The sequence below is a fragment of the Podarcis filfolensis genome (genome assembly GCF_964270895.1).
Source record: "Podarcis filfolensis genome assembly, chromosome: 6".
NCBI classification, from domain to species: domain Eukaryota; kingdom Metazoa; phylum Chordata; class Lepidosauria; order Squamata; family Lacertidae; genus Podarcis; species Podarcis filfolensis.
Genome location: NC_139609.1, coordinates 47,581,258 through 47,604,501, shown reverse-complemented (window position 1 = coordinate 47,604,501; position 23,244 = coordinate 47,581,258). Strand labels below are relative to the sequence as shown.

The window sequence follows — 23,244 nt, the reverse complement described above, 5'->3', positions numbered from 1 at the left end:
TTTGAAGGAGTCACCAAACAATTTTGTCAAATACAACCAGGATGCTTGACATTCAGAATCCAGTGCTGAAAGAAAATTAAATCCGGAAGCAAAAACTCTAAATGCCATAATAAATCTCAATATACAAAAGGATCTATGTTATGGTGTACTTTATTCCAATTTCAACATCTGAGGAGTACGGAGGCTGAAATAACTTAATATTGGGGACAAGGGCCAGAGTATTGCAGGGAATGAACATATTTGCAGAGCAGTTGGGTCATAGCATTTGGGAATTTTGAGAGGAACGGAAGAAGTGTTGAGTGTTGACTACCGAGTGACAAAATCCACATTTGTGTGCTGTTTTTGTATTTTAGATACCCTGCTACTGATTTTCTCTCTTTTTTTTTTTTTGCTGTTGCTGTTAGGCGAATCTGTATTTTATTATGTAGTATTTATGTAACTGTTCTAATTTTTATCTTGTATAAAGGTAAAGGTAAAGGACCCCTGCCAGTTAAGTCCAGTCGCGAACAACTCTGGGGTTGCGGCGCTCATCTTGCTCTATAGGCTGAGGGAGCTGGCGTTTGTCCACAGACAGCTTCCGGGTCATGTGGCCAGCATGACTAAGCCACTTCTGGTGAACCAGAGCAGCGCACAGAAACGCCGTTTACCTTCCTGCCGCAGCGGTACCTATTTATCTGCTTGCACTTTGATGTGCTTTCGAACTGCTAGGTTGGCAGGAGCTGGGACCGAGCAACGGGAGCTCACCCTGTCACTGGGATTCAAACCGATTGGCAAGCCCTAGGCTCAGTGGTTTACACCACAGCGCCACCCGCATCCCTTTTATGTTGTATAGATGTTATAAAATTTATGTTGTTTGTTGTAAACTGCACTGTGGTCAAGAGGATCGTGTCTTTAACCCTCTGGAATCCCACAGCAATGTAGAAAAAAAATTTGGGACTGAATTATAAGAATCTGATCTGAAATTTCCAAGCAATGCAGCTGGTGTGTTGAGTGCTATGTAGTTTTATGTGTGAAGTGAAAATTGAAAATTTATATATATATATATATATATATATATATATATATATATATTAAAAGAGTACGTGGGTTTACTCTTGCAGAAGCCATGCTCATTCTTCTTCAGCAAATTTGTTCCTTTTTTGGTGTAGTGGTTCATTTCAGTCTTTCTCTACTTGTGGTCCAGTTTCCCCTCTTACAGGAAATCCAAACATCAAAGAAAAGTTACAATAATGTCAAAAGACGACTAAAGAATAAAAGTGCCAACCATATAAGAGCTTCAATTCAATAGCTAAGGAAAACCCCAATTCAATTAATAAATATGAAGAATGGAATAATAAAGACACAACACACACTTAAGCCCAAAATACACATTTTTGCCTACACTTCACCAGCCAAAATACCAAACTCTTGGGAATGCCATTTAAAGGAACAAATCCACCCATGCTTAAAGTGGTTAAAGCTTCTGATCAAAAAGTTGGGAGGTGGGGGGGGGGTAGTCTGTAGGCGAGTTTGCCAAAATCCCCCCCTCTGAATTTATGCAGTTTTTGTTTAGTTTCCCTTAGTATAGTGTTGCCAGGATTTCTCTTCTCTGTGGATTCCGTCTGTGTCGTGTAACTGCTAACCCCCCGCTGGCGGAGTCGGGATCCGAACCTGGGTCTCCTCCGACCCCCAACCCCGAGCCAGAACAGCCTTTGTCGGCCAAGCTGGTGTGTACTCCAGTTTTTGGACTACAACTCCCATCAGCCCCGGTCACCAGAGTGCTCCGCCCCTCCCAACAGGCTCCTCCTCCCTCCCTTACTTCCCTCCTGTTGGCTGCCGAGTCCCTTTCCTCCCGACAGGCACCCGGAGCTGATCGATGGCCGCTTCCCCGGTCGGCGCTCGATTGGCCTTGCCTCGGCTGAGGGGCGGGGCGAAACCCTGGGAAACCTCCGCGCGGGAAACAGAAAAGGGAGACGCGAGGAAGTGGCTGCTTCTCGCCCCGCGTCCCGGCCAGTGGCGCAGCCCCTTGACACCCCCCGTCCACGTGCGACGGGCGGAGGGGGCTCGTGCCGCCTTCTCCACCAGGTCCACCCCCCGCCCGCTTCCCTTTTCCCAACTGCCCGAGGGCTCCGACTTCGCCGCTGCCCCCTCCCCATAGGGAAGGCATTTCCACTGTGCCTCCTCTCGCCCCTTCCCCAGTTCAAGCAGCTGCCACTGCTGCCTCCTGTTGCCTTCAGGGTCGCCCCCTCCCCTCCCTTCTTTCCTTCCTCCCTGCTTTCTCCTCGGTCCCTGTTCTTTCTTCCGTTGCTCCCCACAGATGGAAATTAACTCGTCCTGAGAGGAAATGGTAAGCCTAGCGGGGAGGGGGGGGCCCGAAGGAATTCCCATGGGCAGGGCCGGATTTACGTATAAGCTAAACAAGCTATAGCTTAGGGCCCCACTCTCTTGGGGGTCCCCCCCCCAAAAAAAAATTAAAGGGAAAAAAACATGGATGTACATTTCCAAAAAATAATCTAAAAAAACAAATAAACTAAAACCTACATACAGCAACAGTGGCAAATGGCTTTAGACACCTATTAGGTCCATAAATTACCATATAATCAACACAAAAAACAGTGACAATTTGTTGTTGACAAAGGACAGCTGGACATACAAAGGGCCCCATTACCTTCAGTAGCTTAGGGCCTCATCAAACCTAAATCCGGCCCTGAGTGGGGAACCAGAGGAATTCCCATAGGCATTGTTGGGCTAAGTTTATATCATTCAAACGGGCAAAAGGTGTTTCAGATAAAGCCGTAGTTTGTTGAAAATGCCAACTTCCACAGTATGCAGATTCTTAATAGGTTGCCTTGATCTATCCTTTTTCCTTTCTCTTTTTGCAGAGGAGAAGCCTGGCTCCTAGTCAGCTGGTCAAGAGGAAGCCAGAAGGGAATGGCTCTGACGAAGATGACACCTGGCATCCTGAAACTGTGAGCATCCTGTCAATCATTCTGTTGTACACTTGTGTCCTGCTTTCCTTCCATGATGGAACATGCTGACCAGACCCAGAGCTGCTGAGCTTCAGCAACGAGACTGCATTGTTAAACCTTTTTTGTATCAGCTTTTCCATTCCTTTACTACACACATATATTCTCATTTCTCACTATGGATGTATCACTTGTGTAGTGGCTGACCTTTGGCCATAAACTCACTAGGGGGACTTATCTGTTGGCCTCAGTATATGCACTGTATTGTGGGTCAAGTATAATCATAGTAATAATGCATCAATTTGGCTATTGTGATTGTTTGTGGGTAAGCGTATTGCTTATATGATGATGGATGTGTACTGCAAGGAGTTGGAGTCACTGGGACATCCTCAAGCTGGTTGTTCTCTTAGATGAAGCAAGCTCCAGTCAATACAGATGCTACATTTTATGTGGTGGCTGGTATATTTGCACCTTGGAGTGTGTTCCTCTAGCTGATGTACATGTGGAAAACGTTTGTTAACCTAAGGATTATCTAATGAAATTCATATTTAAACAATTTTAAACACGCAACTCAACGCAGCCAAATCTTACGTGTGTTTATTTGACAGTAAGTCTCATTGAGTTCAATGAACCTTGCATCCAAGAAAGTGTGCATAAGATTGTAGCTGTAGTCTTTTTTTCTTCTAAATAAATAAAAAGTAATTATTTTAGCAACTATTGGAAACAAATTATTTCACATTTGTATTCTTTCCCTCCTTGAGACGTATATAGTAGACACTATCATTACAAGTTCTCTAACTGCAATAGCCCTCTTTTTGCTTTATGCTTCTTTATATCCAGTGTGTCCCAACCTCGGCAATGTTTCAAACCCAATTTTAAACCATATTAGCCTTCCAAGCATGTTTGCATTTTGTTTTTGCTTTTGACAAGGTTTGTGGCACTGATGGTGAACATCACTTCATTGAAAAACAATTTAAAAAAAACGAAATGCTCAGATGCACAAATAATCTAAATGAATGGTTTTAGGCAGTATGACTGTTGTATGTACACCTGGGTTCTCCAATCCTAATGCAATATTTCTAATCTTTTCTAGACTCGGAAGAGACAGAAACATGGCAGCAAAGTCGATAACAGGGAGTGTTATATGTCACCTTTCCGGAAGCCCTTGGCACAGTTAACCAATCAGCCTCATTGCCTTGATGGCAGTAAACATGCAAGTGATTTATTTATGTTTTCTCATGAAATTTTACACAATTAACTTATTCCTGAGGGTGGGAGACAATGCTGTTTCTAGTATGGCTCTTTTATTGGTTGGGTTGTGGATGAACTCACACCACCTGAATGAGAAGCTGTGAGTTTGCAAAGGCACAAAGGCTATGAGCCAGAAGATCATAAGCACACAGATTTTCCTGCTGTGAAAAAAGATGCTGTGTTATCTGTCTGTAGCCGGCTATAAGAACCTGGTGGCTTTGGATTGGGTTCACAGAGAGAAATGACACTTTTTTGGGATCAACTTCTTCCCAGTTAAATAGTATAGAAAGTGATTTTTATATATGTTCTCTCTGGAATATAATATAAGAGATCTGTAAAGAATAAGCTGTTAATGAACTGTTCTTTATTTAGGAGCCTAATAAAAACGACTTGTTCAAAGAGCTCCCCAAATGTTTTACAAATAAAATAGTAGATGAAATGCTACTAAGTTTCTAAATATATTTATTATTATTTAAAACATTTTCTAAACCAATTGATACTTAAACTCTCTTAAACCATTTACAAAAATACAAACGTACAAACAGAAAACCATAATAAAAACAGAGTTCTAGTACGTAATAATAGGGTCCAATCTGATGGTCATGGATAGCCTGGGCAAAAAGTGATATCTTTATAAGACTTCTGAAGCAACTGATAGATTATGTTTCATAAATGGCAGGGCTTTCCAGAGTGCAGGAACAATAGTGGAAAATACTTGTTGTCATTCAGTGCTAAATACATTTAGTTAGAAGCAAAATCTGCCAATCTCAGTATAAATTTCATTATTGCTTACTGCAGAGGTTTTCAACCTTTTTGAGTCCACGGCTCCCTTGACCAACTACTTTCTTTCTGCGGCACCCCTGTGAGGCTCAGAAGCCCAGTTGTGTCACCCCTTGTCTGCAGAGCTAACAGCATTTCACCCCTTTTTGAACACCCTCCCTCGTGGAATATTCTCTCAGCCTCCTCTCCTGTCTCCTTGGGTGTCCTTGGGCAGCCACTGCTCCCCCGTGCTCCAAAGAGATGTGCCTCCTCATGCCGCCCCACAGGGACCTGGGCAGAGGATGCCCCCAGACTCAGTGGCCCAACAGAGACTGGCCAAAGGTGAACATGAGGCAGCAGTGGCAGCAGCAGGGCTGCCACAACAAACAGCTGTGCAAGCCTTTAGAAGGCAGAAACTCAAGAGGGCATCAGAAGAGGGAGGGAAAGAAAGAAGGATAGAGGCCAGTGTTGACTGTGGCACCCCTGACCATCATTCAAGGCTCCCCAGGGTACCACGGCACACTGGATGAAAAACACTGGCTTACTGATTAGCTTGAAAGGTATTTTTAATGTTAAACTAATTAATATTTTATACTTTAAATCCCAGGAGGCCTTTATTCGCAGCATTTTGTCAAAACCTTTCAAAGTTCCTATTCCAAACTACACAGGTAAATCCATGGGGTTTCCCTCCTAACATTAAGTCTTACTTTGCCATCTGTTAACTCTGAATGTGTAGAATAATGAAGTTTTGTGTGTAAAAAAAAATGTATGAAAAATGTTGAATTATTAAGTGGTGGGTTGTAATGCTTATTTAGGCTGCCCTCCTATGCATGTTTACCTGAAAGTAAGCTTCTTTGAATGTAGTGAGGCTTATTTCCAAGTAAATATGCATAACACTGGTCTATAAGTCATGTAGGCTTACAGAACCCTAGATTTTAGTTATAATTTTGGGTCTCAGACTTCTTGAATTTTATGAATTGACACCAGGTTTCAAAATGCACCTGCAGTTAATGGGAGGAGATAGACAAAAATGCTTCCTTTGCTGGTTAGTTGTATCTGGAAATTCATAGACTGAGTTGATGATACAAGCATAAGCTATGTGCCAAATATATGGGTTCATGAATCATTCCTTGATTCATTAACCTAAAACTTGTGAATAATTACTGTAGTTACACCTTCAAGTATTGGTCTAACTATCCTTTATTGACTAAGGGCACTCGTGTGTGTGTGTGTGTTTTCTGATGAGGTGTGGATTTTTACATTTTGTTCAGGCCAGGTTTGGCGATAGAGATCTGGTGCTGTAGTTCAGAAGCTCTGTAATGGGAGTAGAACACCATTTTTTTTTGTTTCATGCTACTTGCTGCCTTCATGCATAGTCTCAATCTGATAGCAATGGCACACTAGACTTATTGAGATATCTCTGCCATGTTTATTCTATAGCTTACATCTCACACATAGCACTTTATACTGGGGGCTAACTTTCCCTAATAGTCAGTGTGTTGTCACTGTAATAGGATATTTGACAGTCCTGCGTTTACTGAAAACAGTCAGCTTGCTGCTTTTTCTTTGTCATCTTTCAGGTTCCCCTGGCTTTAGAGCTCTGGGTATCAAGCGTGCAGGACTCAGGCATGCTCTCCATGACCCTTTTGAAGAAGGAGCTCTGGTGCTCTACGAACCTCCACCTCTGACTGCTCATGACCAGCTGAAAATCGACAAGTGAGTTGCTTCCTTCCGACCTCCCCTCTCCCCACACCCAGTAGGTTCTCTCCCACCATTTCAGCTTGGTTTGTGTATCTGTTGATATTTTGACGGATCTTAGAATCGGCATGCAAACTTAGTATTCAATTGCCATTTTGCAGTCATTAGGCTGATTCATCTCCCATAACGGAGACGCAGTGGTGGATCAGTTACAAGTGTTTGTGTTTCACACAAGAAAACTATCCAGATTGTTGAGGATGATTGATTCAGAAGGACATGAAGCATCGTTCCCTGTTCAGTAAATTCCTTACAAATATATCTTTATCAAACACAAACCACAGAGTGTTCATCGCTGCTTGCTCATATTACTGAATTCTGTGTCCCCCAGTAATAAGATAGCTGTGCACTGCTTTCTCTGGAGGGATGCAAAGCATATCTGAATGTTGCTATGACTTTCAACTGGGCCTAGTTGGTTTTGACTGGGAAAGTAGCCACGTGGTAGGAGTCCCTGTCTTGTGAAGCAGAGTGGTGCATTAACAGGCCTTGTGCCCCTTGTGAATATCCTTCAGAATAGTGCTTTGACCTTTATGCCTGCTCTGATCTCTCTATTGTTTCTTACCTGAAGGGACAAAGTGCCTGTTCATGTTGTGGTGGATCCTGTTCTCAGCCGTGTCTTACGACCCCATCAGAGAGAGGTGAGTTCTGCGAGTTACCAAATGCAGCAGTAATGCTGCTGTGAACTTTTCACTGCATTTTCTTTCACCCTAGAGAGTGGTCCTCTGGCAAGTGTGAAGAGCATTCCTAAGCTTGAAGGTGTGTGGGGGTAGGGTTGTTGAGCAGGTGCCTAATGACGCCTCCTAGCTTCAATATTGGGAGGAAAGCTAGGGAATTGCTTGATAACTATGTGGCCAAGGGCCCTGAAGCACCACCTCTATGTAGGGTCGGGCCTGCAAGTCCCTGCTCTGCTCTGAAGCAGGGGAGGGGACACTTCCTTTGCTGCTGCTGTTGGGAGATGCTGGGAGCCATTGTGCAGCAATGGCCAAGGACCCCACGCCCACCTGCTTACTTTTCCTGCAGCTAGCACACTTCACACACCCCTTTCCTGCAGGCTTCTGTGTCTGCTGCTTCTAGCTGAGTGGCTGCAACCATCTTTCCCTGTGCTTCAAAGGCCAGGCTAAAATGGCAATTCCCTGCACTATGAGCTGTGACACTATTGGCTGTCGTTGGAACCTGTGCATTTCTGAGCAAATCTTTGTGTCTCTCCAGTTTCCCAAGCTCTTCTGTTTCGAGAGCAATGTTGTAATCGGTATTGAATACCAATAGCTTCCTGTGCATCCAGTCGCAATTTGCGCAGGTGCTGCTTCATGCGCAATATCACTTTTCGTCCTGCAAGTGTATTCTAATACAAGGGAAACGCTTTCCGTGCAGGGGGTGAAGTTCCTGTGGGAGTGCGTGACAGGCCGCCGCATCCCTGGAAGTCATGGCTGCATTATGGCAGACGAGATGGGTCTGGGCAAGACCTTGCAGTGCATCACTCTGATGTGGACGCTCTTGCGCCAAAGTCCAGATTGCAAGCCTGAGATCGACAAGGCCGTTGTGGTCTCACCTTCCAGCCTGGTGAAGAACTGGTACAATGAAGTGGGTAAATGGCTTGGAGGAAGGATTCAGCCACTGGCTATCGATGGAGGCTCCAAGGAGGATATAGACAGGAAGCTAGGTATGGAGGCTTCACAATATGTGCTTTTAAAAAAGAAAGAAAATGATTTGCTGTAAAGCAAGAACACTACTACATAAGCTGTATTCCCTCATACTCAGTTGTGACAATCATCACATTCTTGGCAGGCTTTAATTCAAAGATTCATGCTGAGGAATTTGATAAATGGTTTCTACAGTTGTGAACAGAGGGTAAAAACAGCAGAGCTAGCAAAGGACTAGAGACAGGTACATAGAGGACCTAGTAAGAGAACTTGGGTCGGTAGCTTGTGGGACCTGGATGACCTAGACTCTTCCAGCTCTGCCATGGATCTCTTGAGCCACTTTGAGTACTGGAGATGAAGGAAATAATGCATTGTGATTCTTTGGATGTAAAAAACACTTTGTTGCAATATAGCAGAACACAAAAAGTAAGTGTAGAGGTAAATGTGGGATGCACAGTTTTGCAAAACTGCTTATTCCTAAAGCTTACGCTGTCTTCCCTTGGCTTCCAAATACACCTCACTTATTTTTCTTTTGCTGTTTTTATTTTTCCTAATAGCTGGGTTTATGAACCAGCGAGGCCTAAGAGTCCCATCCCCGATCCTGATAATTTCCTACGAAACATTCCGACTTCATGCTGAAGTCCTCCAGAAAGGGAGTGTTGGGTTGGTCATATGTGATGAGGTAGGTGGAAAGCAGCTGGTATTCTCGTTAGCGAGTGATTGATCGCCCATGGAGTCAAAATTTGGCTGATGTCACTCAGCTTCAGTGGTGAGCCTGGGCAGGAATTTCTAGCCACTTAATTGGCAACATGCAGGAAGGTTTGCCCCTATGCTAAGTGCAGCTGAGGGCTAAACCCAAAGTTTCTGTGACTGCATGGTTAGCAACCACACCAGCGGTTCTTAACATTTAAAATGGATGGGGGGTGATATTGGTGCATCAAAACTATAAGGCAGAGAGCAGCGAATTTCAACCTTTCCTTCCCCACCTGTTTTCCTGATGCAAATAGAACCCCTTCCCCAGTAACTAGCAGTAGAAGGCAAAACTCCCCTTGGTGCAAGAGTATTATTATTATTATTTAAGTGGCATTGCTATCCCTGTGCCAAAGAAGCAGCTTGATGCTTACAGCACCTGTTCTCCCCTCCTGGCTCCCCATGTCTTGCAGTTCTCTCAGGTATTAGGGATCCTTTAAGAGGGAGATGCCAGGGATCTGAACCTGAGACATTTTGCATGCAAAGCAAAAGAGCTCATCCCCACTGCCCCCCCTTGTGTTTTCCCAGAGGACCTATATTAGATTTAGTCCCATCCCATAATCTTGTATAACTACTTTGGTTCATCGGAAGCCTTTGCAATGTATCCCTTCTCCTTTTATTAATTATTAGCACTTGTCATTGCTTCCAGTGGTTAGCTGCTAGGACATCATAGTGCTCTTCAGGTGTCTTATAACTAGCAGTTAAATAAACCCACTGGCCGTGGGGGGGGGGGAGGGTTGCAGTAGGAACATGCACCTATTAGTATATTTCTTATTTTGTAGTGCTTAGATTTAATCATGTCTGCAGGTTTATAAGATAGGTATATTGATTCTGCAAAAGTAAATATGCTTGTATCCTGTTACTCTTTCATTTTTCAGGGTCACAGGCTGAAGAACTCAGATAACCAAACTTACCAAGCTCTGAACAGCCTGAAAACTGCACGGCGAGTGCTCATCTCAGGAACCCCCATTCAGAATGACCTCCTTGAATACTTCAGTCTAGTACATTTTGTCAACTCGGGCATCCTCGGTAGGGACTTCTTTTTTAAAACAACAGCAACAGCAGTATAATAAGTCTGAAGTTGGCAGCCCAAGTTTCTAAGTTCCCCACCATAATGACTGGGTGTGGGGAAGTGTGGTTGTGTGCTGCAAGTGTATATCAAATTGCCACTCACACTGTGTTTCACACATTATTATAGTGTAGCTCTGTTCCACAGAACAGTGGTGAACCATTTTATTGGAAGATGTGGACTAATCAAAGTGCTGCTAGCTTTGGAGTTCCAAAAAAGTGTGAACCACCTCGTGGGAGTCTGCTAGGGAACCTTTTGGGAACAGAGTCACTGTATTACCAGCTATGTCATATGCTTACCTTTCAATTTTGGCCCAGATGTCTGCTGTGTCTGCTTTCCTCAGCATCTTATTAAATGACCAAGTTTCTGTCAATGTTTGAAAGTGTTGTATAATTGGATCTCTCATTAAGTGAGAGCAGGTGGGACTTGGAGGCATAAGTGATGATGCTTCCAAGGCAAAGGAATGGTTATTTCTAAAGTTTCACATGCCTTTCTGAATTATGAGGTTCTGCCTGATCCAGAAAAAAAGCTGTTGTCTAAACCTACTAGGCTACAGAGACATTTATGTGCATCAGAAAGTTTGAAATGCAATGGAAGACGTGTTTGAAATAGTTAATAGCATTTAAAACTTGCAACAGAATGTAGAAAATGAAAGGTAGGGCTATTCCTCATCATCAAGTTTTGCTTTTTCGGACAGGGACAGCTCAGGAGTTTAAAAAGCACTTTGAAATTCCCATCCTGAAAGGCAGGGATGCCGATGCAAGTGAAGCAGGAAGACACAAGGGAGAGGAGAGGCTTAAAGAGCTGATCAGCATCGTCAACAGGTGAAGTTCACAAGTTTCCCTTTTTTATCCTAGGAGCACTTTATTTCCCTAGTTCTAACTCCCCAGATTGTGCTGTGGTAGTTAAAGTTACTTTGACCCTGGAAACGGCTCATTTCATTATTCCTCATAATTCATCCCAGTAGTGTCTGATAGAGCTCAGAAAGTGCAAATCCATTCATCTTTAAGTCATCACCCAACAATTGCTATGGGTCATGTACAGCCAGTCTCCCCAAATTAATTTTTTCTTCTCATAGTGACACTACTGTCTCTCTTGAGTGCTTTGATCGGCTGAGCAAGAAAGTGGGTTGTGTTTGGGTTTTTTTTTTTTTTTTTTCTAAAATGGATGTTATGTTTACAGTGGTACCTCAGGTTAAGTACTTGATTTGTTCCGGAGGTCCGTACTTAACCTGAAACTGTTCTTAACCTGAAGCACCACTTTAGCTAATGGGGCCTCCTGCTGCTGCCGCACTGTCGGAGCACGATTTTTGTTCTCATCCTGAAGCAAAGTTCTTAACCTGAAGCACTATTTCTGGGTTAGCAGAGTCTGTAACCTGAGGTACCACTGTACTTGTTGTCAGAGCTCATGCATGCTGATCAAAGTCTGCAGAGCTGTTATCTGAAAGATCTCTGTTAACACCAGGAAGGTGTTCTGCCGGAAGATGGTCATGAGCTTAGGTATTCTTGTTAACAGCATTAATTTTTTTTTAAAAAAAATTAATTTATTTTGTTCCTTTCTAGGTGTCTCATAAGGAGGACTTCAGATATTCTCTCCAAATACCTTCCAGTGAAAATAGAGCAGGTGGTGTGCTGCAGGTACAAGATACAAGTGCAAAGCACAGACTTTTCAAACTTAATCAAGAAATGCGGTGGATTCACTCTTGCCTTGCTAAGCAAGAGTCATTAGAAACATTCTGATCTGTGTTACTCTGGGTGTTGTGGCAGAATATTCCCTTTGCCCCTTCGGTAACAGCCAATTAACCTCCCATCTTAAATGGAATTATTTATTAGCACAATGAATTCCTTTATTGGAGTCACTATATTTTTAAAAGTTGTGCTTAATTTATTTTAATATGTAAGTGCACTGATCCTAGGTAACTTGCCTCTCGATGAAAAGGAAGAAACTGAGTTATTGACATATATAATATCCACCCCCGCCCCGCAAAGTAAAAAAAAAAAAAGTCAGCATAATTAATTCGGTGATGGAGCTTGCCTCAAATCTATTCTGAAAGAACCACATTCATCTAGATGTCAGAGAATAGTGCCTTTCTTATTTTGCTTAGCTACAACAATGGTTTGTGTTGTTGTTTTTTGCTTTTCATCCAAATCTAATCATACCCTTTATAAAATGTTCTGCATTAATGAAGTCAGGAAAATCAATCACGTTTTTAAATGCCATTCAGTATTTTTTGTGTGTTTTAAAGAATGTGCAACTCATTTGTTGCACATCAAATAGCTATGAACTGCTAGATGATGTTGGACCTTTAAAAATAATGGTTTTTTTTAAAAAAAGTATTTTTCTCTATGAACCTTAATAAAATGTATTTTAAAACAAATAAAAATAATGCTTTTAAGGCACCGGGTTTCAAGCAGCAACTTGGTGAGCAGCGAATTGTGTAGACAGGAGGTCTTTCCTTAGCAGCAAAGTTGAAAAACACTGACCCTGTAAGGAACACCATGTCCTAAGACAATCATGTATACAAATAGTAGGAATAGCTTTATGAAAGATGTGATGGTGCCACCCACCAGTGCCTTCCTGCTTGATAGTTTACTCTTTGGAATGTCACTGATGTTCTGAGAGATTCTGGGGGAAATAATTTTTCAAAGTTAGGGTGTAGATCACTGAGAATGCAGTATTCTGACTTGCAGTCTTTTGTTCTGGTTTGAGCATGCTGGCAGAGTTAATAGCATAAAAGTGAAAGTTAATGCTGCCATCTCTAGATATTTGTACAGTGGTACATCGGGTTACATACACTTCAGGTTACATACGCTTCAGGTTACAGACTCCGCTAACCCAGAAATATTACCTTGGGTTAAGAACTTTGCTTCAGGATGAGAACAGAAATTGTGCTCCGGCGGCACAGCAGCAGCAGGAGGCCCCATTAGCTAAAGTGGTGCTTCAGGTTAAGAACAGTTTCAGGTTAAGAACGGACCTCCAGATCAAATTAAGTACTTAACCCGAGGTACCACTGTACTTTTAACAGTGATCTTAGCTCGGCAGCTTTGAGACTGTGGAAAATGGAGCTTTATTATTAGTAAGAGTCCAATTTAAAGACCAGTTTGTGAATTAAGCAAATGAATTAAAAGAAGAAGAAAAACCAGACTCTGCAGAATGGCTTTCTTATAAGACTAGGGTATTGCCCAGGTCCACCAAAGTCAGTGACAATTTAGCTCCTCTTGTACACCAAGTTTCCTTCTGAGTTTGCAACGAGGGGAATTCAGTAGCTCAAGTAGGTTATACCCTTTGGAAAATTCTGAGTTATTTTGCATTAAATGTTCATTTGGGAGCTAACCCTAAGCAATTCCAACATGGATTGGATAAGATGGGATTTTTGTAATGGTCATCTGTTCAGTGATTGGAACATGATTGATGTCTTGTTTCACCTCAGGCTGACTCCCCTTCAGGCAGACCTGTACAAACGCTTCCTCAAGCAAGCAAAGCCTGCTGAGGAACTGAAGGAAGGGAACATGAGTGTTTCATCCCTTTCCTCCATCACATCGCTGAAGAAACTCTGTAATCGTAAGTCATCCTGTCAGTTTATGTATACAATGCCCTGTGCCAAGGACTCAGAACATGGACAGAAAGTTAGAAACAAGATAAATCTCTGTTGAATGGTTTTCAACCTGAAGTTGAAGTGTTCTTGTATACTAGAGCCCTGGTCATTAAGAAGGTGTTTTTAAAACACTTCTGCAAAGCAGTGTTAGAAACTGAGATATGAAAGCAAGGAGCTAAATAGCGCCTTAAACCTAGGTTATGGGCGCAACAACAGAATGTCTAGGCGTACTTTTTTATAACAAGAATACAAAGCTGAAAATGAATGAACTGCAGCTAAAATATTACGTTCATTCTTCACACGGTCTAGTCCTTCCCCTGACCTCTTAAGAGGGTCTCTTCTCCAATCTTCAGAGAGTACCTGGAAGTGGAGAGGTAGAAAAAGGTCCTCCTTTCCTTCCACTCTGCAGTTTTACTCTGAAATCTTAGGCGCAGTACTTTGCCCAGAACTCAGAAACTGCTCACACTAATGAAATTCCCTGTCACAAAATGCGCCTAGCACAATGGGAGTTTCAAACACTGCTGCTGAAGCTAAATTCCAAAGCAGTGATGCTGCATGGCAGTTAAAAAGAATAAATTCTGTTTTGTAGGTATTGAAACAAAATAGGGTTCATAATCTTGGCTCACTGTGTTAAGGGCATGGGCATTTTGGGTCTGAGGGATAGAAAAAACTCAGTTCACAGTCTCTGATTTCCTTGTTGGAGAAAGTGAAGTTGCTGCACTATTATGCTTCAACTTCTGTGCAAGCGTAATAGAAGCATGCTCTTCGAAAGGACTGGAAGTATTTTTGTATGTTGTCCCTCTCAGTCATCTAAGCCACCCCTGAACCTCCCCTCTTGGAACTCCGCAATTTATAAACTAAACTGCTTTTTCCGCCCTGAGGAAAAGCACAGTTGTCTAAACTGGAGCACGTGTCTTCTATTGTTTTTACTGGTTTTTCACAAGCCCCTGCATTTTGCTTTATGCTCTAAGTGGGGATAGGCAGATGTTTGTCCCATGTAAAGATTTTCCATGTTTAAAGTTTGAGACTCTGGTGCCCTCTTCTGGACTCGAGTTTGCTTGGGCTGGTGGCTGGCCTTCTAGTGCCTGAATAATGCATTGGGATACAGGCATCTTACTTACAGGAACTTGCAGCTATGCAAGCATGTGTCTTGCCTCTCCACACCCTCTTGGGTTTTAGCTGGTTTTAAAAAATGTAATATTTAATTTTGAATCTTAGCACTCTCATAATTAATGTACAAATTTTTAATTTATTGCATAATGTGACTATGGGTTTAAAATCCCTACTATGCATGCTCCTGGTTTAAATGCTTGGTTGTGCTATTTTTGAAATTGGGAACAGATAGTTTGGGCTTCTTATGGGAAATCAAGGCACCCTTAAATGGAAAGAGAACTAGATAAGCTAGCAGTGTATATGGGCCAGTGTCGGACAGAGGATGCTGTTGGGTCTGGATGAATGCAGAGATACAGCTTCAAAACACTGCTTAGTTATGGAACAAGGAAGCAATTATGAGCTACATTCAGAAGGTTACTTGTGGGCCGAGGAACACTTGATGTGTGAAAAGGAATATATACAATGTATGGTAATTTATTGTCAGAGAAGCCCCCTCAATCAAGGGTGGGAAACCTGTGGCCCTCCAGATGTTGTTTGTCTCCTCCCATTAACCCCCGGGCAACACAGTCAATGATCACGGTTGATGGGAGTTGTAGCTAAGCAACATCTGGAAGGCCACAAGTTCCCCCACACTTACACTACGTAAAAGTTAGTGATTTAAAATGATCACATGTAAAGTTACAGTTTTCAGGTACTAGACCAACCTTTCTCAACCTAGATGTTGTTGGACTACAAGTCCCATCATTGCTAGCCAGCATGGCCAGTGGCCAGGGATGATGGGAGTTGTAGTTCAAGAACATCTGGGGACCCAAGGTTGAGAGAGGCTATACTAGACCATTGCATGTTAAATACAGGGGGAGATTATAGAACTGTTTAGATGATGATGATGACGATTAGGCGCTGCAGTTATTTCTGTCCAGAGATAATAGGACTGTGTAAGGAAGCTGTTTCCATCACATTAAGACCAATCCTTGTACCTTGCTAAACAGAAAGTGTGTCGACTCTAGTTCTGTGCAGTGATTCTTGATAACTTTTCTCTAGATCCTGCCCTGATCTATGAGAAGTGTGTGGAGGAAGAGGAGGGGTTTGTGGGTGCTCTGCAGTTATTTCCTTCTGGCTATAGCACCAAGTCCCTAGAACCTCAGCTCTCAGGTAAATGTTGCTGCAAAAACGTATCTGTGTGTGAGATTATATTGGGGATTGATTTCTCAGCACTGTTTATAGCCGGGGTCTCCAGGTCAAATTTGAAGCTTTCCTTGTTAGGTCGAATTGCTGTTATAAAGATGAATGTATTGCCAAGAATGTTATTTTTGTTTCAATCATTGCAAATTTTGGACAAAATGGATTGTTTCAAGAAGTGGCAGAGAGACATTTCTAGATTTGTTTGGCAGGGCAAGAAGCCCAGAATAAAATTTAAAATACTAACTGATGTAAAGGAAAGAGGTGGATTTGCCCTGCCAGACCTTAAACTCTATTATGAATCAGCAGCATTCTGCTGGTTGAAAGAATGGCTGCTTCTTGAGAACACAGACATTTTGGATTTAGAAGGTTTTAATAAGGTTTTTGGGTGGCATGCATATTTGTGGTATGACAAGGTTAAAGCACACAAAGCATTTAAAAACCATATTGTCAGGAAAGCATTGTTTAATGTCTGGATAAGATATAAGGACCTACTTGAAAATAAAACCCCAAGGTGGTTGTCACCGATGGAAGCGAAGGCCCAGAAAAAGCTCAATATGGAGGCCAAATGGCCGAAATATTGGGAAATTCTGGAACAAGAAGGAGATAAATTGAAATTGCAGAGTTTTGAGAAACTGAAAGAAAAAGTGCGAGACTGGCTTCATTATTATCAAATAAGGGAGGCCTACAATTTGGACAAAAAAATTGGCTTCCAGGTGGAAAAATCAAAATTGGAAACAGAATTGCTAGATCCCAAAACTAAGATACTTTCAAGAATGTATAACTTGCTGTTGAAATGGAATACTCAGGATGAAATGGTTAAATCTGCTATGATTAAATGGGCACAAGATGTTGGACATAACATTATGTTTGCTGACTGGGAACAGTTGTGGACCACAGGTATGAAATTCACGGCATGTAATGCCTTAAGAGAGAATATTATGAAAATGATATACAGGTAGTACATGACACCAGTCAAGCTTGCAAAAATCTATCATTTGCCCGATAATAAATGTTGGAAATGTAAAGATAATGAAGGTACATTCTTTCACCTTTGGTGGACGTGCCCAAGGATTAAGGCTTTCTGGGAGATGATATATAATGAAATGAAAAAGGTATTTAAATATACCTTCTTGAAGAAACCAGAGGCCTTTCTCCTGGGAATGGTCGGCCAATTGGTGTTAAAGAAGGATAGAACTTTTTTTATGTACGCTACAACAGCAGCAAGAATACTTATTGCAAAGTATTGGAAGACACAAGATCTACCCACCCTGGAAGAATGGCAGATGAAAGTGATAGACTATATGGAATTGGCGGAAATGACTGGCAGAATCCGAGACCAGGGAGAAGAGTCGGTGGAAGAAGACTGGAAGAAATTTAAGGACTATTTACAGAAACACTGCAAAATTAATGAATGTTAAAATGATGTCGGAATGAAATGAAGCGGTTTTAGCAACAATGTTAAAAAGGAGTATGTAAAAATGGCTTGTTAATAGATGAAAATATAAGGCTATAATATGTTAAGATAAAGAACTAAGATAAAAACAAAGAGGGAAAGGATTTGCTGAATTAATCATTCGAAATGGAATACAAAAAAGGGAGGTGAGAGGAGGTCAGGGAAACAAGTAAATGAAAGGCAAGACATTGAAAGATGGACTTATTTTTAATCGTTTCTTTTTTCTTTTTTTCTATTCTGTATTTTGTATTTTTTGTTTTCTTTTTTCTATTTTCTTATCACCTTTGTAACTTTTTTTTTTTGAAACTTCAATAAAATATCATTTAAAAAAAAAATATAGCAGGGGTCTCCAACCTTCCCAATGGGCATCTGTTGAGAGAGTGTTGTGGGCACGAGTCACAAAACGACTGCCAAGAGGGCGTGGCATAACACAAAATTGAAGAGCAAATAGTCATTGCTGCTCCCTTCAGTCCTCCTGGAGAATCTCATGCTTGTCATGGGAAGTCAAGTCACCTGTGTCCTGCTGTCCCCTGGAATTCACACAGTATTGATTCCTCCCCCTGCCCCATCAATGATGTTGTTGTTGTCTAATAGCAGAGAGCATCCCCCAGTATCCACTCTTTTTGCCCTGGTGCATCTCTCAATCACACACACACTTGAGCAGCCCACCCACCCACAGTCAAAAAAGCCCCTCTAAGGGCAAAGGAAGTGCCTGCCATTTATTTAAAAATTCACAAGGCTCACCAGCCTAGAACCCACAGGCACTGTGTTGTCCTTGATTGCCAAGGAAGGCCTGTTTCATCTGTGGGCATTGGGTTGGCGGTTTCTGGTTTTATAGCATTTGTATTCATTGATATTTTTTTTCCTTCAGGGAAGATGCTGGTTTTGGACTACATTTTGGCAGTTACGAGGAGCACCAGTAATGACAAAGTAGTCCTAGTTTCTAATTATACTCAGACACTGGATCTCTTTGAGAAACTCTGCAGAGCTAGAAGGTATAATGACTGAGAGGTTGTGAGTGTGTGTGAGAGAACCTAAGAGGAACTCTTCCTTGGGAATGATGGGTGCAGAAATGATGGGTCAGGCTTGGCCTGCTGTCTCCATAAAACTATTCTAAAACTCTCCTCCCCCAGTATTGCCTTAATTTTTTCCTGATATTAAATTCACTTGTAGAACTATCCCATGTGTAAGGGGTGAAATTGCAGCTATTTCAAGGACATATTGGTATAAGGATCTTAATTTGCCCTCTTTTTGTGTCTGTCAGGTACTTGTATGTCCGTCTGGATGGCACCATGTCCATTAAAAAGAGAGCAAAGATAGTGGAGCGTTTCAACAGCATTTCTGTAAGTGAAACTTCCAGGCTCAAGTTCCATCCTTTCTAGTTCCACCCTTCCTACAAAACAGGGCAGAAGTGGTTACAATATAGTCTTCCAGTAAAAAAGCCTCGTTGGCCTCCTGCATTTTAATGCCAGTTACAGCCAAAATATGTACCCTTGCTTGAAATAGAGGTATCCTTGCAATAGGAAAATATTTTCAGCATGACGTTCCAGTGAGCGTTCATGGCTGTTATGCAAATCCAGTGATGTGATACAGACATGTACTTTGGTGCGTGATCACTTCTCCTGTTAGTGATGCACTCATCCGAAAACAAAGTTGAAAATCTTTTTTATCCGGTGTCCAGGGGTCAAGAAAACCCAGCATGGTTAGAACAGGAAGAGAGAAGGGTTAATGTGGAGATAGGATGGATGTATTATTGCCCTGTCTAGATTTGTGCCTCTAGTTTTCCATCAGTGTTACTAAGTCTTCTAATGATAAGCTTTCATGTACATATTACTGGTTGGAGAATACACAAACAAGTAGTACCAATAATCTTTGGCTGTATATATATTTGTAGGGCAACGGCTTGTGATGTTCCTCGCTACAAAGTTGGATGAGCCCAGTATCTTTAGTCTGAAAGGAAGAAAGAGTAGTCTATTGATCAATGTTCGTGTTCATTCATTTTGCATACAAGATAAAAGGATAATTTGAAGTGTGTTTTTCAGAAATAACCTACTGAGTCAGCAGTGTCACTTGTGCTGGGCACCTAACTTGAGTTTCTCTGGTCCCCCAGAACCCTGAATTCATTTTCATGCTGAGCAGCAAAGCAGGTGGTTGTGGCTTAAATTTGATTGGAGCAAACAGACTTGTGATGTTTGACCCAGACTGGAATCCAGCCAATGACGAACAAGCCATGGCCCGTGTCTGGAGAGATGGCCAGAAGAAGACTTGCTATATCTATCGATTGCTTTCGGTAAGGCTTGGGTTCCAACCCTGCTTGTGACTGTCCTCATCGCAGAGTACAGATGGCAAAGCTTGAGTCTGTTGCAAAAAAGAAACAAGTTTGAGAGCCAGTGTGGTGTAGTGGTTAAGAGCGGTGGACTCGTAATCTGGTGAACCGGGTTCGCGTCTCCGCTCCTCCACATGCAGCTGCTGGGTGACCTTGAGCTAGTCACACTTCTCTGAAGTCTCTCAGTCTCACTCATCTCACAGAGTGTTTGATGTGGGGGATGAAGGGAAAGCAGATTGTTAGCCGCTTTGAGACTCCTTAGGGTAGTGATAAAGCGGGATATCAAATCCGAACTACTCTTGTAACAGGTGTCTGATTTCCAGTTGCACAAGGGTAGCTGGTGTCATGGCATGAAAAAACATAAAGGTTTTGAACGGACTACAGTGGAGCCTGGTTTTTTACCAATCTGTTATGATACTGGGCATGTGCAGTGATGTCAAGCGAACTAAAGGTTCATCAGGACATAGGAAAAGGAAGATGTCCCAGACGTAAATCTCTTTGTTTAGAGGCATATCCCCATCAGGCTTAAAGGTTAAGGCCAATGGTTTTCCACTGTTGCCTGGAAACTGAAGCCACAGCTGCTTTTGGATTATCTATCCTGGTCTTTTAACCAGAAGTTTATATTGTAATATTTATATATATATATATAATAATGAGCATATAGTGTCCTATGGCAAGACCTTAAAGTAGTTAAAGTTACAAGTTGAAACAGAATAAAAATAACATAACTGGCTAACATATAACACCCCATTTAACAGTTAAGCACCCTACAGATGTGAAGTCTTTGGCCAAATTTCAGAGCTTCATTCCTTATTTACATGCTGAACAAGCTATACAGCAGGCTTCTTCAACTGAGGCCCTCCAGATGTTCTGAGACTACAATTCCCATCATCCCTGACCACTGGTCCTGCTAGCTAGGGATCATTGGAGTTGTAGGCCAAAAGCACCTGGAGGGCCGAGGTTGAGGAAGCCTGCTCTACAGGACTGGTGCCCAGAGGGCAATTTTTTGAGAAGGGAACAGTATGAGGAATGGATGGCACCATTCTTCACCCTTGATTGGGAGTGCATGGCAAGTGGAATGTGGAAATCAGGTTCTGGCTAAAGAACATGTAACGCTTATAAGGATTCTCTGGCCTTTCCAAAAACCCAGCGCCAGCCTTAATTTTGTATCCTTTTAGACAGGGACAATTGAGGAAAAGATCTTTCAGCGCCAGACCCACAAGAAGGCTCTCAGCAGCTGCGTCGTAGATGAGGAGCAGGATGTGGAAAGACACTTCTCTCTTGGTGAACTGAAGGAGCTATTCACGCTCAACGAGACCACCACAAGTGATACCCATGACAAGTTAGTATTGGAAGAACTGTGGGTAATGTGTTGGGGGACACAAATGAAGGCTTTTGTGTGGTATATTTATCCAGAACAAGAAAAATTATCCCCATGTTCAGTCTGTATATGCAGCAATAGATTAGGACCACATCAGCCCACCATGTCCTACGTGATCATGTATTGGCCTTAACATTTGTGTAGGTTAATGGTATTGTGAGCTGTACGCCTCAAGCCTTGCAGTACACAAATGTGCCTGTCTGTTGGACTCTATGAGTAGGCCCCTATAGAAACATATACTGGTGTGACCCCAGTTTGCCTGCTACTCATGCTGATTGGAAGTGTTCATTTTTGGGTTTGGGTTAAATTGCTTCATAGGACATTAGTGTGTGGCTATATGGTTGTAACCCATCCTGGGACGTTGAGATGAAAGACAGGTAAAAGCAATCTTAAAATAAATAAATTATCCTAGGGCTCTAAACCCTCTTAAGAGATTATTAGTTTGTGTGCTTGACTGAAGGTTTGAATATCATAACTTTACTTTGGGAAGAGGTGCGAAGCAAATGTTTTAATTCCAATTTCTGGTACACGCACTGATTTCTGCCTAAACTTTTTTCATCAGTAAGTAAAATAGAGCATGCTTCTAAACGATACAGTCTTTGCAAACGGTAGTGTCTTCAAGATTGCAAGCCCTTTAAGCTCAGACAATGAAAGCCTGCAGAAAGTTACGTAGAGGCTCTGGCCCTTGTTAGCACAATGCACTCTTCGTTGCAGGATCAAGTGTCGTCGCTGTGTGAATGGCCATCAAGTCAGGCCACCTCCAGAGGGGTCTGACTGCACTTCTGACTTATCCCAGTGGAATCACTGTGCTGAAAAACGTGGACTCCAGGACACAGTCCTCAAGGCTGCCTGGGATGCTGCTGTCACCTTTACCTTCCATCATCATTCCCATGAAGAGCAACGGGGGATACCATGACGATTGGTTTGGGCTGACTTTCTGAAACTCAAGCTATTTGTTATCCTGATCCCCACCACGTTTAAGATTACACTTTTTCTCCCATTAATGCCGTGGAAGAACTATATCTTCTTTACAAAAGTGGTAGGCCAAATCAGTTGGTCACAGAGCACTAGTATAATTATGTTTATGAAACCTGGCATGTATGGGAAGACCGCGACAGAAAAGTGTTCACTTCTGATCATGGAATTGATCCCATGCTACTTTATCACTCTTTGGACTGTGTTACTTGTTCTGAAAAATTTAAAGACATGCCTACAAAGTTAATTTTTCAAGAATAACAGTGAACAATGGATATACATACAATTTATTGAAACTGAATTGCTTGCTGTTAAATAGTAATGAAAAGATCTGTTTTAATTCTGCTAATGAGGTAAGGCCTAGTGTAAATAGAATCTGGAAACCTCAAAATCAAAGCAGATGGGTGAAAGAAGTCTGTTTTTCCACTTGAACCTCAGATGGTTGATGCCTTAGTTCTCCAGGCAGAAGATTCACTTAAAGAAAATTGAGTTCACGAGTACCGGGACAAAATATTTCTGTATCTTAACTCCTTAAGCTTATTTATTGACTCTCCACAGCATTGACTTTAAAAGATAGTGATAACATATGTGCCAGTTATCACTGTCCTGTTTTTATAGAGTAAAATAAAATGTAGACTGCAATACTTCGTACAGCAGTGTGGGGCTTAACTCGGTGGGAAGACTTCTAACACTCATATGAGTGAGCTGTTGGGACTTCACCTCTCAGCCTCTTAAACCAGTCAGCATCTCATCCTATGAAGCTTATGTAACGGTAATTTTAGGGGTGATTGTTATAAATGGAAGTGTTCAGTCTTCCTTTGCATACCTAGTCATGGCTGAAACCTTGACCTCTGAGGTTCAGGGGAAGTCATAACACTGCAATCCTGTTCATGTCTCCTCAGAAGTGCTGAGTTCACTGGGACTTATATAAAAAGGTAAAGGTACCCCTGACCATTAGGTCCAGTCGCGGACGACTCTGGGGTTGCAGTGCTCATCTCGCTCTATAGCCGAGGGAGCTGGAATTTGTCCGCAGACAGCTTCTGGGTCATG

General features: G+C 42.2%; 1 protein-coding gene across 1 annotated transcript; it reads left to right on the top strand.

Annotated features, from left to right (window-relative positions):
- The first annotated feature begins 1,846 nt into the window (after positions 1–1,846).
- On the top strand, positions 1,847–22,845 carry RAD54L (RAD54 like). The gene is made up of 18 exons (XM_083620191.1): positions 1,847–2,326; positions 2,862–2,948; positions 4,039–4,158; positions 5,563–5,623; positions 6,536–6,671; positions 7,279–7,348; positions 8,082–8,370; positions 8,908–9,032; positions 9,979–10,129; positions 10,867–10,993; positions 11,732–11,806; positions 13,600–13,730; positions 15,919–16,029; positions 18,384–18,507; positions 18,777–18,855; positions 19,623–19,802; positions 21,017–21,180; positions 21,934–22,845. Exons 1-18 carry the CDS (start codon positions 2,324–2,326, stop codon positions 22,133–22,135), a joined length of 2,235 nt encoding a protein of 744 aa, XP_083476317.1. The 5' UTR covers positions 1,847–2,323; the 3' UTR covers positions 22,136–22,845.
- The last annotated feature ends 399 nt before the right edge of the window (positions 22,846–23,244 follow it).